Source organism: Bos taurus, chromosome 14 (genome assembly GCF_002263795.3).
Source record: "Bos taurus isolate L1 Dominette 01449 registration number 42190680 breed Hereford chromosome 14, ARS-UCD2.0, whole genome shotgun sequence".
Lineage (NCBI taxonomy): Eukaryota > Metazoa > Chordata > Mammalia > Artiodactyla > Bovidae > Bos > Bos taurus.
In genome coordinates this window covers 31345677-31360852 of record NC_037341.1, presented here as the reverse complement: position 1 = coordinate 31360852, position 15176 = coordinate 31345677, and the positions used below count along the sequence as shown (strand labels likewise).

The 15176-nt window shown below is 37.1% G+C and overlaps 1 protein-coding gene across 3 annotated transcripts in view; it reads left to right on the top strand.

Moving 5' to 3' along the window:
* ARFGEF1 (ADP ribosylation factor guanine nucleotide exchange factor 1) overlaps nucleotides 1-15176 on the top strand; it is a 128590-nt gene that overhangs the window by 95691 nt on the left and 17723 nt on the right. For all 3 annotated transcript variants that reach the window (XM_059893121.1, NM_173997.3, XM_059893122.1), the window contains 9 exon segments: nucleotides 912-1040; nucleotides 1953-2111; nucleotides 2354-2504; nucleotides 7435-7525; nucleotides 12572-12612; nucleotides 12700-12869; nucleotides 13222-13373; nucleotides 13513-13685; nucleotides 14696-14856. In XM_059893121.1, the coding sequence (XP_059749104.1) occupies nucleotides 912-1040; nucleotides 1953-2111; nucleotides 2354-2504; nucleotides 7435-7525; nucleotides 12572-12612; nucleotides 12700-12869; nucleotides 13222-13373; nucleotides 13513-13685; nucleotides 14696-14856 (1227 nt within the window).

The window sequence follows — 15176 nt, the reverse complement described above, 5'->3', positions numbered from 1 at the left end:
TACTCTTTATCTGTGTGACTATATATAGTTGTTTCATTTTGATTTATTAAAAGAAGCCAATACTCTTATATCAGACATTTCAAAGTTACACACACACACATATATACATGCCAGTATATACACACCAGTGTGTGTGTGTGTGTGTGTGTGTATGTGTGTGTGTGTGTGTGTATATATATATATATATATATATATGTTTTGATATGAGGACTTTCAGTAGTCAGGGATACCTCTCTTTTTTTAAATTTTACATTACAGTTTCAGAAGGTATTCAGTTTTGATAAAATTTAGTGCTTGTTGGCTTTCATAGTCTGTAAAGAGGATGCATTTTATTTAACTGTATTTTAAAATATTGTCCAACTAGGAGCCAGAGATATCTCTGCTGTCTCAATGTAAAATATTAATATTTTACTACAAAAAATAATAAGGCTAAATGACACCTACAGAATAGGCTTAAAGAAAAGAGAGTAACGTAAGTCTTACAAGTAGAAAATGGTTAAAAGGATTTTTGTGGAAATAAAATTAGTCCATGAAATATTGCAAGAGACACAGCTTGCAGAGAGAGATGAGTTCTGAAGTCAGGGGTAAAATTTATATAATTTATGAATATAGACTATCCCCATTTTTTATTGTGAGTAACTCATGAGGTGCTATGCTTAAAATGTATCTACCATCTTCTCTTGAATTTACAATGTTTCTCTCCCACTTACTTAAGCCCAGACAGCATTATATAGTTTCTCCTCTTTTTCGAAGAAAGCTCTCCAAATAACTATGCCTAGAAACGTATTGCTCTTTTTCAGAACTTCCACAAATCATTTATTGTCTGAAAGCATTGAGAAATGTTAATGTGGTCTTAAAGTTTGATTATCATTTGATGTTCATGATATATTTAAAATTTTTACCTTTTCTAGCTGGCTTGGACCCCTTTTCTGGCTGCATTCAGTGTGGGTCTACAAGACTGTGATGATACTGAAGTAGCCTCTCTTTGCCTGGAAGGTATAAGATGTGCAATCAGAATTGCATGCATTTTCAGCATTCAGGTAACAGAATTTTGCGTTTGTAGCCAGTCTGGAAAACATAAATTACTTATGTCATTACTATAGTTTAAATTATTTCTTGTGTTGACACTGTTAAAAAACTAATTTCAAGTTTATAGTGGAGTTTAAATGAATCTTAATGTTTTAAGTTTCCAAGAAGCTGTGACAAAACCGGGTAGTTCTCTGTTGATATGTCTACCATTCATCATCATAACTTCGTGTTGCAGTTTTTTTCTGTATAGAATATTAGCTGTGTGGGAAATTTCCAAGAGTTTGAATTCCTGTATTGTAATTTGAATATATTATTTATATTGCATGTTCTTATTTATTGAATCATATAATACTTTTTCATATTTTATATATTTATAGATACTATTTTATAACTTAAGCCTAAGAACAGGTTATCTTTAAGAGACTCAAGTATCAAGGACATAATTCTTATGAAGATAGTCCTTTCTAGTAAATTATATGCTTTGTCTGATAATAAATTTTATCCAATACTTGCCTACTTTCTTTTTGAAAACCCATTTCACATGTAATTATGAATGTTATAGCATAAAAAGCATAGTCTTAACTGTAGGGGAAACATGAGCAAATTTGTAAATCAAGTTTCTGCTACTTCATACAAGTCAGTTGAAGCATGTGTTCAATGAATGCTTTCTTACTATATGAATTATTGTTGCTGAAATTTCATCTTGATTTGACACCACCATTGCCTTTCAGTTTTAAAAATTCATCGTTTTTGGCTTCATTCATATTAAAATTTAAAGAACTTTAGTTTTGAGGTATCATATGTAATTCATGACATAGTTGAAAACTTACTAAATTAAGTAAACAGTTCATCAGTAGGGAACCGGAGCCTACTCTGTTGTGCTTACAACCCTGTGAGCTCTCTTTCTCTGTCTCTTTCAACAGCTGGAAAGAGATGCATACGTCCAGGCGCTGGCAAGATTCACCTTACTCACAGTGAGTTCTGGGATTACTGAAATGAAGCAGAAGAACATTGACACAATCAAAACGCTTATCACAGTGGCTCATACAGATGGAAATTACTTAGGAAATTCATGGCATGAGGTATAAGCACTTTCTTTTTTCTTTTGCAGTTTGGTTTATAAAATGAGCTAATGCTAAATATTATATCACTGACATGCTTAAGTGTTTGGGGAGAAGATTAATCTAGTACATTCAGGATTAAGTACGTTTAACTTGCTTATTTATAATGTAGCCTGTGTTTAAATTGTGACTTTGTACATTTAAACATTTTTATGAAGATTTTTAACACGGAATTTAAATTTGTTTTTCCTCTTGTAATTAAGATTCTGAAGTGCATCAGTCAGCTGGAGCTTGCTCAACTTATAGGAACTGGAGTGAAGCCTCGGTACATTTCTGGAACAGTACGAGGCAGAGAAGGATCACTTACTGGAGCAAAAGATCAGGCTCCTGATGAATTTGTGGGGCTAGGGCTAGGTGAGAATTTTTTGAATTATTTTTGTGAAGTATCACAGTTGTTTATAACTTGCTCAATATAAGTAACTTTATTGTATGAATGAAATATAATTAGAGGGCTAGGATTAAAATGCCCTTTGGCTAACCTTATAAGGGTGAAGCAAGATAACATTGTAAGTCTTTTTTGCCTGGTCCAGTTTGCAATATTAAGTGACCCTTAGTCTTAACCACATAGTTGAGGGTGGAAGAAAGGTGCAGTTTAAAATTACCTCCTTTTACATTAAAAAAAAAAGAATGAAATGCTGCCATTTACAGCAACCTGAATGGACTGAGAGAATATTATACTTGTGAACTAAATCAGGCAAAGAAAGACAAATATCATATGATATCACTTACATGTGGAATCTAAAAAATAATACAAGTGACTCTGTATACAAAACAGAAACAGACTCACAAGCATAGAAAGCAAATTTATGGTCACTGAAAGGAATAGGGAGAGAGGAAGGGATAAATTAGGAGTATGCAATTAACAGATACAAACTACTATACAGAAAAGAGATAAGTAACAAGGATTTACTGTATAATACAGGGAACTATATCCAATATTTATAATAATCTATAATGGAAAATAATCTGAAAAAATGTTTTAAAGAATTACCTGCTTTTAAGACTAAGCAGATAAGTTAAACGAGTGAAGGCTTGTTTAAGATGATAAATAGTTGGGGGCACCTGGAGAAAGCATTCACATGCACATGTTTTAACGGCACTATGCAGACATAACCCAAGTCTTAGGCCAGTGTGGAAACTGTACCAGGGCTCCCCTCGAGTTCAGTGCAGCCAGGAGCAGCCAGGTTTAACCCAGCAGGAAAAAAGGAAGGTACTGTCAAAAGCAGATAAAGAAGAACCAAAATCATACATTTCTAGTCATAAGTGGAAAACGTTCTACCAGGGAAGAAACAAAGTTTAGACTGTCTTTGACGTTAAATATGTACTTCTGGGTTTGAATTCTTCCATGTTTCTTCTTCACTTGTGCTTCTTCTGCACTTGTGCAAGATGTGTGTGCAAGTTACTTTAATTCTCTGAGCTTCAGGTTCCTCTTTTCCAAACTAACAGTAGTATCTACTTACAGAGTTGTCAGGATTACAATATATTAACGTATAAGTGGACTTAGTGCTGCTATACTGTTTCTGGATTGTTGTTTTTGTTCAGTCACTAAGTCATGTCTCACTCTTTGCGACCCCATGGACTGCAACACGCCAGGCTTCCCTGTCCTCCACTGTCTCCTGGAGTTTGCTGAAACTCACGTCCATTGAGTCTGTGATGCCATCCAACCATCTCATCCTCTGTTGGTCCCTTCCCCTCCTGCCCCCAATTTTCCCAGCATCAGGGTGTTTTCCAGTGAGTCAGCTCTTTGCATCAGGTGGCCAAAGTATTGGAGCTTCAGCTTTAGCGTCAGTCCTTCCAATGAATATTCAGGGTTGATTTCCTTTAGGTTTGACTGGTTTGATCACCTTGCTGTCCAAGGGACTCTCAAGAGTTTTCTCCAATACCACAGTTCGAAAGCATCAGTTCTTCAGCACTCAGCCTTCTTTATGATCCAACTCTCACATGTTTCTGGATTATTCTTTATCTGGCCTCCCTACCTGACTTCCAACAGAGAAATCTAAAGATACAACCTAAAAAAAAAAAAACATGAAGGAATACACCTGAGGTCTAAGAATACTTATATTTACCTTTTAAGGCTTTGTGCTATATATAGCATTGTACTTCTGGACTTTCTCCTTTTATCATTTAGTGATTTCTTCGTTGTTGCTGGCAATAAAAAGTCTTAGGAAATTCAGAAGAATTTCAGGTTTGAAAAACAACCCACAGGGAGGGGAGTAAAGACAAGGACCATGTTGTGGCTTCAGGTTGAGTGAGTTTGCAGTGGTAATTCAGCAGTGCAGTCTGCACCTCACTTGTAAAATACCAGTGTGTTCTGTGGCTCTGGGAGGTGCAGGTATAGACAGCTGCAGGATTTACAACTGCTTGAGCACCCGCATGGTTGGTGACTTATGTAACCTACAAGCCTGACTCAGACATTAGAACTCTATCAGTGTTAGTAAAACAAGAGAAATCATCCTTGCTGATCATGTTTACTGGAATACTTGAAAATGAGTTAAAATTAATTTGACCATTGTGCTGCTCTACTGCTTAGGTTGCAAAGAGGTGACCTGACCTGCTTTCTCCCTTCAGGAAAAGGGAATTTATATTAAATTAAACACATTTGGAATCTGGAACTGTGATTGAGATAAAAATTCCAGGCCTCCAAATCACACGAGCGACTGACCACACCCTTCATCTCTCATCTTTTTCTGTGTCATCCACTTCTCTCTGCTCCACGGCCTGCTCCCTTCTGCTCACACTGCTGAGGGATCAGGTCTCAGGTTCTAGTCTGCATCCTAGAGGGAGCCCCTATGCTGACTCAGCCCCTGTTGGGCAGTGCTCCCCCTAAGTTGAGCTCATCTCAGTAGTTGGTTCCTGGCTCACCCAGCGTGGCAGGTGTCCACCCTGTGCTGCGGTGTCCTGGCATCGACTCAGGATGCTTTAGTCCATACCAAAGCTGGAAGAGGTTGTGGTGCAGACGATTGAGCTGGTTTCATCTGTATGTAATTTGTTTTTTAAAAATAAACTATTAGCCTCCTTTGTTAACAGAATCTATACCTCAAATATTGATGTAACCAAGTTAATAGGGCTGAGTGCATATTTATCTCACGTCCTTACAGATGTGATACAAGACTATACTTTTAATTTTTGGAAATAGGAAACTTTTATTACTAAGAATAAATAGTTTATGAATTATTAGATTTGAATTATATGCGTACTATTATATGTATTAAAGTTTTAAAATTCAGTTGCTTGGTCATATAAATCTTGAGTGAATATTATGACATCTTACATCTTTGTTCTTAGTTAATCTAAATGTTTGTTCTTTTGAGTCATTTCTTTGGTAAAACCGAAACTATTGGCCTATTACTTGTACTGTCATACAAATGTTTGATAGATGTCATATGTTTATGAAATTGGTTCTTGGATTGTTAGGCATTTTAAATCTTCTTTAACTGGGTTTAATGATTACAAATTATTATATCTAAATAGAGAAGGTACAGAAATACCTTCTGTGGGTATTTGAAGAATACCCACAGAAATGTGGAAAGGACATTCAGTTGATACACAGACGAAGTTATGTAGTGACTGGCATTTTTTTCTCACAGATTTTTCTTCATTAAATTCCTGCAACATGCCACATACCTCATCTTGCTTGACACTATCCTCCTACCACCCCATTTCTCAGTCGCTTATTTCAGGCTTTCATCCTTGTTCACTTGTATTACAGAAATAGACCCTTAATTTGTCTGCATGGCTTCCGTGGCTCTTCATGTTTCACTGTGTTCTACAGATATTACCAGAATTATTTTTCAGAAAATAGACTGGATCATGTCGGTCTTTTAAAAGACCTAATGGTTCCCTGTTTTCAAAAGTAGAATGTTAAACACGATGGTCAAGGTTCTTCACATTCTGTTTCTGGTCTCTCTGTCCAGCTTCATCTCTTACTGTTTGTTTCTCTCTCTCCTTCCTTGTCCCCTGCCAGATCATCCTCCATAATGGCTACATCCGAGTGTGTTGGAACATGAACTTCACATGCCTCCTTCCATTACTTCATATATGCTGCTCCTTCTTCCTGAATTGCTTTTTCTTCTTTCTTTCCCGCATGATGATCCTTTCAGATCTAACTTGAATTACTATTTCATCACATGTGAAAACTTTCCATGAGCTAACAACACCTGCATTCTCCCTTCCCCTATAAAAATTAGTTCTGTTTAGCCCCACTTGTGTTATATATAATTAGTTGAGTTCAGCCATGAAATAATCATCAGAGTATATGAAAGTAGGTAATGAGTCTGTCTCTCGTGGTAAATCATTAACTGCGTGAGGACAGGGGTCACATTCTTTTCCCTTTGTTCAGTTCCTGGAGGGAGCTGCCTTAAGTCCTAGGCTGAAAAGCTTATACTTCATCCTGAAACTAATAGTAAGCAAAATAAAGGTGGTGATTTAGGAAAATTAATCTCCAGGAGAAGAAAGGAGATTGGGGGGGTGGGGGAGGGCTGGGAATCAGCAAAAAGGAAGGCAGTAAACTGTTACAGTAATCCAGTCCTGAAATGATAATGGTCTAAACTAGGAATGAAAATGAACGAATCAATGAAAAACATGCCAGAAGAAAGATTTAGTGATAATGGAAGGGAGAGATATTAAGAGCTTGAGAACTGGGGGAATTGTTTTGCTGTCTACAAACACATGGAACCAGTGTTGGGGGGAAAAACCAAGTGATTCTTTGGAATAAGAGGATACTATAGCAGCATACCAGTTGAATTTTCAGTGAACATTTGTAAACAAGGGACTGAAGATTACATTACAGGAGAGATCTAATTGTATGGAATTGGGAATCCTCCTAAGTTGATGCATTTGGAACTGGGGTTGGTTCTGTTTCTTACATGCTGAGAGAGGAGTTTCCCTGGTGGCCTAGTGATTAAGACTCCGCGCTTCCACTGCTGGGGCCACAGGTTCTCTCCCTGGTTGGGCAGGTTCTGTATGCTGTGCGGTGCAGGGGTGAGTGGTCGGGGGAGGGGGTTTCTCTGAAACATTGAAAGAAATTCTGCCTAATGTCATTGAGTGATTAAAAAGTTCAGTGTCCCCAATTTGTGTGATCTTTGAAACAAGTTTGTCTTTACCCACGTCTGTATACCACTTAGCGTAACTCCGTGAGTCACTGATGCCAAAAAGAATTGTTCGCCCAAAGCTTTCTTTCATTAGGAAAATAACTAATTTTATTAGAAATGTGTTTTAGAACTGTAGGTACATTCTTTCACTGAATTATTTTCACACTGAAATGACTCTCTTTTCTGTGTGGTAGTTGGAGGAAATGTGGACTGGAAGCAGATAGCAAGTATTCAGGAATCCATTGGAGAAACCAGTTCTCAAAGTGTTGTTGTTGCTGTAGATAGGTAAGGTATCTGTTTTATTCTTTTCAGATGAATGCTGTTTTAATTCTGTAGCATTTAGATGTGTGTTGCTCATTAGTAAAAATTAAAAAAAAAAGATTGCCAAAATATCTTTCCTGAGGTAATATAAGACTATATTGTGATATGCTATGATTTAAATGATGAAGTACCTACAGTTTTGCTTTTAAGTCACAGAACATAGGAAGGAGATAAACAGTATGGAAACTTAAGTGGCAAGTAGACATTAGTGGGCATTAGGGAAACGTTAACCTTGATGAGAAAGAACAGTTTTTCTTTTCCTTTATTTTTAAAAAATTTCCTTTATAAAAAATGTACCTCTTTATTATTCCTATTTGAAAATAGAGTATAATTTATCTTTCTGAGTGTATGATATGGGATTGCATTATGGGGAAAATGAAGGGGTTTGCTGGCAGTTCTCACTGGGGAGAATTATATTTTATAGTATATACATTAAGAGATATTCCTCATCTCTAGTCTGGTTTTCTAAAAGACTATTTCTAAATATTTCTAAAAGAATATATTATGGTTTGTTTTACTATAGAATATTCTAGAATATTTAGAATAGTCTAGATTTTAAAAATCCCCAGTATTCAAAATAATGTCTAGGTTTTTTTTTTTTTTAAGAATATGAATATTTTCCATATGGATGCCCAAATAATTGAAACATTTTGTAACACTGGTGTTTACATTTTAACACTTCTGATGGGAACTGTCAAAAACACAGTGTGTATTGTAATCTTTCCTGATGCTGAGAGACTCCTGCTGATCTATTATTTTACTTTGCTGTAGATGAAAACTTTTTGCTCTTAGATGGAACTAGAGTGTTTAGTTGTTACTGACCCTGGCAGTACTCCCTGGAACTTCTTACTTGGAAAGAATTCTTAGTGTCCATGTGCCCACTTGCTTTTTGGGGGTGGAGGGGTGGAGGGAGGGGCTTAATTTGCCTTTCTCTTGTGATGGTTGAAAAAAGATTGTGTATCATTTTATATCTACTATATAACTCTGAGGCTTAACATGTGCTTTTCAGAGTGCTCTCTGGGAAGGGAATTTTTTTAAAAAGTGGATGTATGTATAACTGATTATATTAAACAGAAAAGGTGCTTTCCATGTGTTACTTCATTTAATCATCTTAGTAGCCTATAAGATACGTATTATCACTGTCCTCAATTTACAGATGAGGAAGCTGAGACGAGGGGAATCAGGTAACTTGCTCCTTCCCGCAGCCAGGCCAGTCTGGTCGTGATGATTACAGTGACACTCTCATCAGCAGAGAGCCTGAGGAATAGCGGCAGGGGTGCCCTCAGCCTCTCGGCCTGTCTGCCCGTGTGTGCAGCTCCAGAGCACTGTAGTGTCTGTCCTGCTGCTGCCAGGGTAGACCTCCTCCAGATGGTTTTCTAGCCACCCAAAAGCACATCATCACTGTTAGGAGAATCTGCCAGACAAGAGTCGAATTTTACTTACTAGTCTTGTTGCCATAGCATACTTCATGTGATCAGAGCCAGTTCTGATTTACCTAGCTGGCCACTTGGCTGCAGAGAAACATGTCACTCATTTGAACAGGTGATCTGCGTCTCCATTTTAAGAGTTTGTGCAATTTCAGAGGAGTCTTAGCACAAATTCTATTAGTACGTCACTGTCTCAAACTCATCGTCACCAGATACTTTTACAACATAAATTCAGGGTCCACACTTTTATGCACAACCTGAGTATTTACATTTTACCTTATAGTGAAAGCATCAAAAATTACATCTTTGATTTGTTGCAGGATTTATATTATTCTTATGTGGTACGTATCACAGTTCTCATTAAATCGCTTCTGAATTTCTTTCTGAGTATCTGAGTTAATTTTTTATTTGTGATATTCTGATTCCATAGGCTAACTCAGTGAGACAGCCCTGGTAGTCAAGATGGTGCTTGAGAGTCTTGTCAGGCATCATCCTTGAAAGTCCCGCACTTGTTCAGCAAAAACGTTTTTCTGACCTTAGGCCTATTGTTCTGAATAATCTGTTGTGATAAGTATAAGAACTAAACATGCAAAATGAAAATGATAATTCTTTGCTTAATTATATATAGGTTCTGTTTTTTAATGGAAAAATGTTTGATTCCATCAAAAGCTTTAAAATGGTAAAATTTTCTGATTATCTTCACTTTTGTGTTTGGAATCCTGTATTATTAGAACTTAAGAGTATAAAGGCACTTTAACCTGGAGTCCCTGATCCTCTCGGATTTGCTAGGAAAACATTTTCTAGGCGTTGTTAAACCAGCTATTTCTTAAATGTTACTCAACTTCGCGGGGGTGGATTTTATCTAGGAACGATTTACCCCTGAAAGTCAAAAGTCATGTAGCACCATAGTTTTTTCTTTAATTATTGTTTTTTAAGCACACCAGATCTGGCTTTATATTGACCTGTCCCACACTTTGGAATATTCTGTCACCTATCAGAAAATATGCACTACTCCTCCCTGTTTTCTCATAAACGTCTTTCAATTGAGTCTAAGCCATAAGTGTTACCTCTGATATTTTCACTATGAAAACTTTAGATACGCAGTCATTTCATCTGCCTGTGTGTTGCGTACAGCTTAAAGTTGATTTGATCTAGAATCTGCAAGTTTCATCTTTTTTTTTTTTTTTTTGCATTGTTTCATCTCTGTCATAATGTGTAAGAATTCAGTAAATCTGTCAATCTTTTTTTCCTACTTGTACTTTTCAGGGGCGTGTCTTTTAATATTAACACATAAGATTCTCATGCGTCTGTTCTCTGCTTTTCACACAGGCGTGTAGAATCCATTTTATAGTTGATGTTGTGAAGCATAGCTCTTTTCTGCCTTAGTATATTAAGGCTTTACTATGAATGCCTCCCCAGACCACTCTGCTCTCCCATATAACTTATCTTTAATGAAGCATTTCTAGAAATATAGTGACCCCTCAGAGGCTACCAGAGTGAGTGGGAATCAAAATGCTCTTTCCCAGGATGGATGCTCCCCTGCTCACACTGTCTGCAGAGCATGGCTGTTTGCTTGCGGTTCTCTCTGGCCGTCTTCACAGGGATCCTTGTGGCTTTCCTGGAGTCCTCTGCTGCTGTTCTTTCCTCCCCTGCTCTTTGTCACTTGCGTCCTCCTTGTTTAAAAAAGGTTCTTTGTCTCCTTTGCTGTTTTTCCTATTGTTTCCCTTGTACTGTTTAGGTTGGACTCTGTTTGTGGTGTGGTTTTTATAGCCACTGCCTTCCAGGAGCACACCTCTAGTTTGAGAAGCAGCTAATGACATTCATAATGCAGAGTCTAGCACTTCTCATTTTTGTTCATGTGAGAGGTCTGTAGCCTTTATTTTAAATTTCTGGATCCAGTCTAACCACTAGGTTCACTGAGGCCCTGTTACTCTTCCTCCCCACCCCCCATAGTGTTTTCAGTCAGATTTTTGAACTTTTGTTTTGTTCAACTCACAAGAGCAATAGAGGAAATGTGAAGATATCTCTTTAGCAGGAGTTCAGATTCTGAGTTATTACCTTGTCAGTTTTTAAGCTGCTTTTCCTTCTTGTTTTCATTATTCACTGTTGCCAGGACGCATAGACCTTCAAGGGCATAGAGGTTGAAAAATCATGATATACTCAAAACATTTAGACTGTGGTAGTAGGAAAAAACTAGAATGTATTGTAAATGTTTAAATTCTGTTTTGCTCAGATAAATGTGGGGTGGTTGAGAGGGTGGACTCTGGGGTCAGCCTGCCCTGGTTTGACTGGCTCTAGTACGTACTAGGAGAAGGCAGTGGCACCCCACTCCAGTACTCTTGCCTGGCAAATCCCATGGACGGCGGAGCCTGGTGGGCTGCAGTCCATGGGGTCGCTAAGAGTCAGACACGACTGAGTGACTTCACACTCACTTTTCCCTTTCATGCATTGGAGAAGGAAATGGCGGCCCACTCCAGTGTTCTTGCCTAGAGAATCCCAGGGACGGGGGAGCCTGGTGGGCTTCAGTCTATGGGGTCGCACAGAGTCGGACACGACTGAAGCGACTTAGCAGCAGCAGCAGTATGTACTAGCCTTGTGATCTTCAGACAGTTGTTATATATTTTTGTGCCTCAGTTTCTGTGTTGATAAGATTGGGAGTCTAACGTACTTCATGGTATCTGTGCTTGTTATATGAGTGGATATATAGATAAATAGATAGATAGGTAGATATAGATATAAAGCACTTTGGGTAGTACCCACCCTGTGATTGCTGGTAGCTGTACTGTTACTATGATTCCCTTTGTTTCTGAGTTTAATGTTTGACCTGCTCCTGCTTTTGAGGTTTCCTTTTTATCGTCCAAATCCTATCATGTACAGTTTACATTGAGGAATATCAATTTATCCTTGATGTCACTACATCAGACCCTTAGTTATAAACTCGGAACATGGCTAAAAATGCAGACTTTAAAGTAAGAGGACTAATGTGTTTATGCTGAAATCTTTTATGAAACTTCGAAACACAGAAAAAGAGCTCAGTGAAGAAGGCAGGGCAAAGCTGGATAGCATAGCTTAACTCTAAACGTTGAATGCTCTAAGAAAAGGGGTTAGTTACGTGTTAGTTAAACTGTTGGAAACTATTTGTAAGGTTTTATTCATCACTTGTAATTCAACATGAGTTTTTTAAATCAAATGTACATTATTTATAAAAATAAAGTAGAAGTTTTCATTTTAAGAACATGTTTAAACTAGTAAAATACTCAGAAAAATTGAGAAGTGTGTTTTGTGTATGCCAGTTATTAGTTTTACAGATTAATAGTGTTTTATTTTGAGGCTCATGAAATACCCATCCTAGTGTTGATAAATTTACTAGTAAAATTGCAGCAATGTATTCATTCTCTAACATCATTCAGTGCAAGGGTGGGGGCTACATTCCAACTACACTTGTTACTAAACTGTCTGGTACAGAGTACACATTCAGTTACAAATAAAAGTAGTTAGTAAACTAGGCCACCTGTTTTTGAATTGATAGATCAGAAGTGAGACTTTATAAATTTTTGCATTGTGATTTTTGTTTTTTCTTTAGAATATTTACAGGGTCCACAAGGCTAGATGGAAATGCCATTGGTAAGTATGTACATTCAGTTAAAAAACTGACTTTTGGGCTAAAAGACTTTAAGCTTTAAAGTAAATGTTAATCTATTTCTATTACAGTGGATTTTGTCCGTTGGCTCTGTGCTGTGTCTATGGATGAATTACTTTCTACTACGCATCCAAGAATGTTTAGTCTGCAAAAAATAGTAGAAATATCATATTACAACATGGGAAGAATAAGATTGCAGTGGTCTCGAATTTGGGAAGTTATTGGAGATCATTTTAATAAGGTATTTGAGTAATTATACAATTTGCTTAATTTGTAATTTTTTTTGTTTAAAATTCCCTTACCATAATCTAGTTGAGAGGCCTTTTTCCTTTCTAATCAGTTTTTTATTACATTTTTTTGTAATTAGATTAGAAAACACTTTGTCTTATTTTTTCATCTAGAAATAATTGTTCTAGGTTTTAAGAATTTAGTTAAAATATGTTCTTCTTGTTGAGAAATATTGTTAGCATATTTAGTGCCGCTATGCAGAATCTTTGGATTTACCTGTCTTTGCTATTAATGATATATTTTTCTGGAAAATTACCGATTTTTCTGCTGATAATTAGCATCCTGTATTTCTGTTGCTGTTGCAGGTTGGCTGTAATCCTAATGAAGATGTAGCTATTTTCGCAGTAGACTCCCTGAGGCAGCTGTCAATGAAGTTCTTAGAGAAAGGGGAGCTTGCTAATTTCAGATTCCAGAAGGATTTCTTAAGACCTTTTGAACATATAATGAAACGGAACAGGTATTATATTTGTTGAACTGCTTAACATCAGGAAAATAGTGTATTTTCCACAGTAGCGGGTGGGGTGATGGGGGTGGAACAGAAGAGAAGGGGGGGGGGAAACCTGAGATTTACCCAAGCAATTATATTACTATTTTAGGTCTCCAACAATTCGCGATATGGTTGTACGGTGTATAGCGCAGATGGTTAACTCTCAAGCTGCTAACATTCGGTCCGGATGGAAAAACATCTTCTCTGTATTTCATCTTGCTGCATCGGATCAAGATGAAAGCATAGTTGAGCTTGCATTCCAGACAACAGGACATATTGTCAGTGAGTATCCCCTAAGCTCTGTTGAAGTTAGAACACAGCACAACACAACTTCAGTGTGTTCAGCGGATAGCTCAAGTGTAAGATTATTGGCTTGTCATGGGCTTTACCAAGTTTTGCCTATAGAAGCAGAGTAAAAAGTGATAATATTACCATTATTATAATATTATAGTTAACATTTATTGAATGTTTACTGCATGGCAAGCACTATAAGCACTTTGCATGTATTTTCTTCAATTTTCACAATAACTGTATTAGAAAAATATCTTTATTATCTTTTTTTTTAATTAGATACAGAAATGCAGATCGAGTGAGGTTATGTAATTTGTCTAAAGACACAAAACTAATGAGTGATGGATTGAGGCACAAAACCAGAGTCTTAAGACATAGCCTTTGTTTCTGATACTGTACTACACAGCCTCCTTTGACTTTGAAACACCTAAGATGTTCATTAAGCCTCTCTTAGAAGATGATAATGACCATCGTTGTCATCAACATCAAGAGTGATGACATCACCATAGCTATCATTTGTTGTTTGCTTAAATTTAGTAAATTAAATATTGTGCTAATGATAAGCACTTTGTTGTCGTTTAGTCGTTAAGTCATGTCTGACTCTTTGCAACCCCATACACTTGCCTCCCAGGCTCCTCTGTCCATGGAATTTGCCAGGCAAGAATACTGGAGTGGGTTGCCATGCCCTTCTCCAGGGAATCTTCCTCACCCGGGTATTGAACTCAGGTCTCCTGCATTGCAGGTGGATTCTTTACCATTTGAGTGTTCCAGTCTCCGTTAGGTGCTGGGTTTATAGTAAAAACAAAACACAGGCCTATCTTGCTGTTCCCACTACCCATGGCAGTCAGGTGACTGGTCAAGACAGACTTTGGAACCCATATCTTTTGGAATCAAAACCCTTAACCTTCAAGAAGTATCCATTATATCTAGAGCTTGGTATATTTGGGTATAATTAGGAATAATTGAAAATCTTTATTTGGATATATTTTTCTCCCTTATAGCCCTTGTGTTTGAAAAACACTTTCCAGCGACCATTGATTCTTTCCAGGATGCAGTGAAATGTTTGTCTGAATTTGCGTGCAATGCAGCTTTCCCAGATACAAGTATGGAAGCAATTCGACTTATTCGCCATTGTGCAAAATACGTGTCTGATAGACCTCAGGTATAGCATCGTTTAGTAAACAAAATGTGATTTAGCATTTATTTCTAGTCTGAGATCTAAGTTTATTTGGGAATCTAGGGGATATGAAGCATTTTTCAAAATTATCTTGAGTTGTCACATTTATTGAAGACGGGGTATTTTTCTGAGTGTTTCACATGTAAAAACTTGTTTAATTTTCAGTAACAGCTTTATGGGATAGATTATGTTATAGCCCCATTAAATAAGGAATCTGAGGCACAAAGAAGCTCAAAACGTGCCCCTGCTCATAGGGATAGTGAAGGAGACAGGATCTGAACCCAAGCCTGTGTGTTCAGCCATTA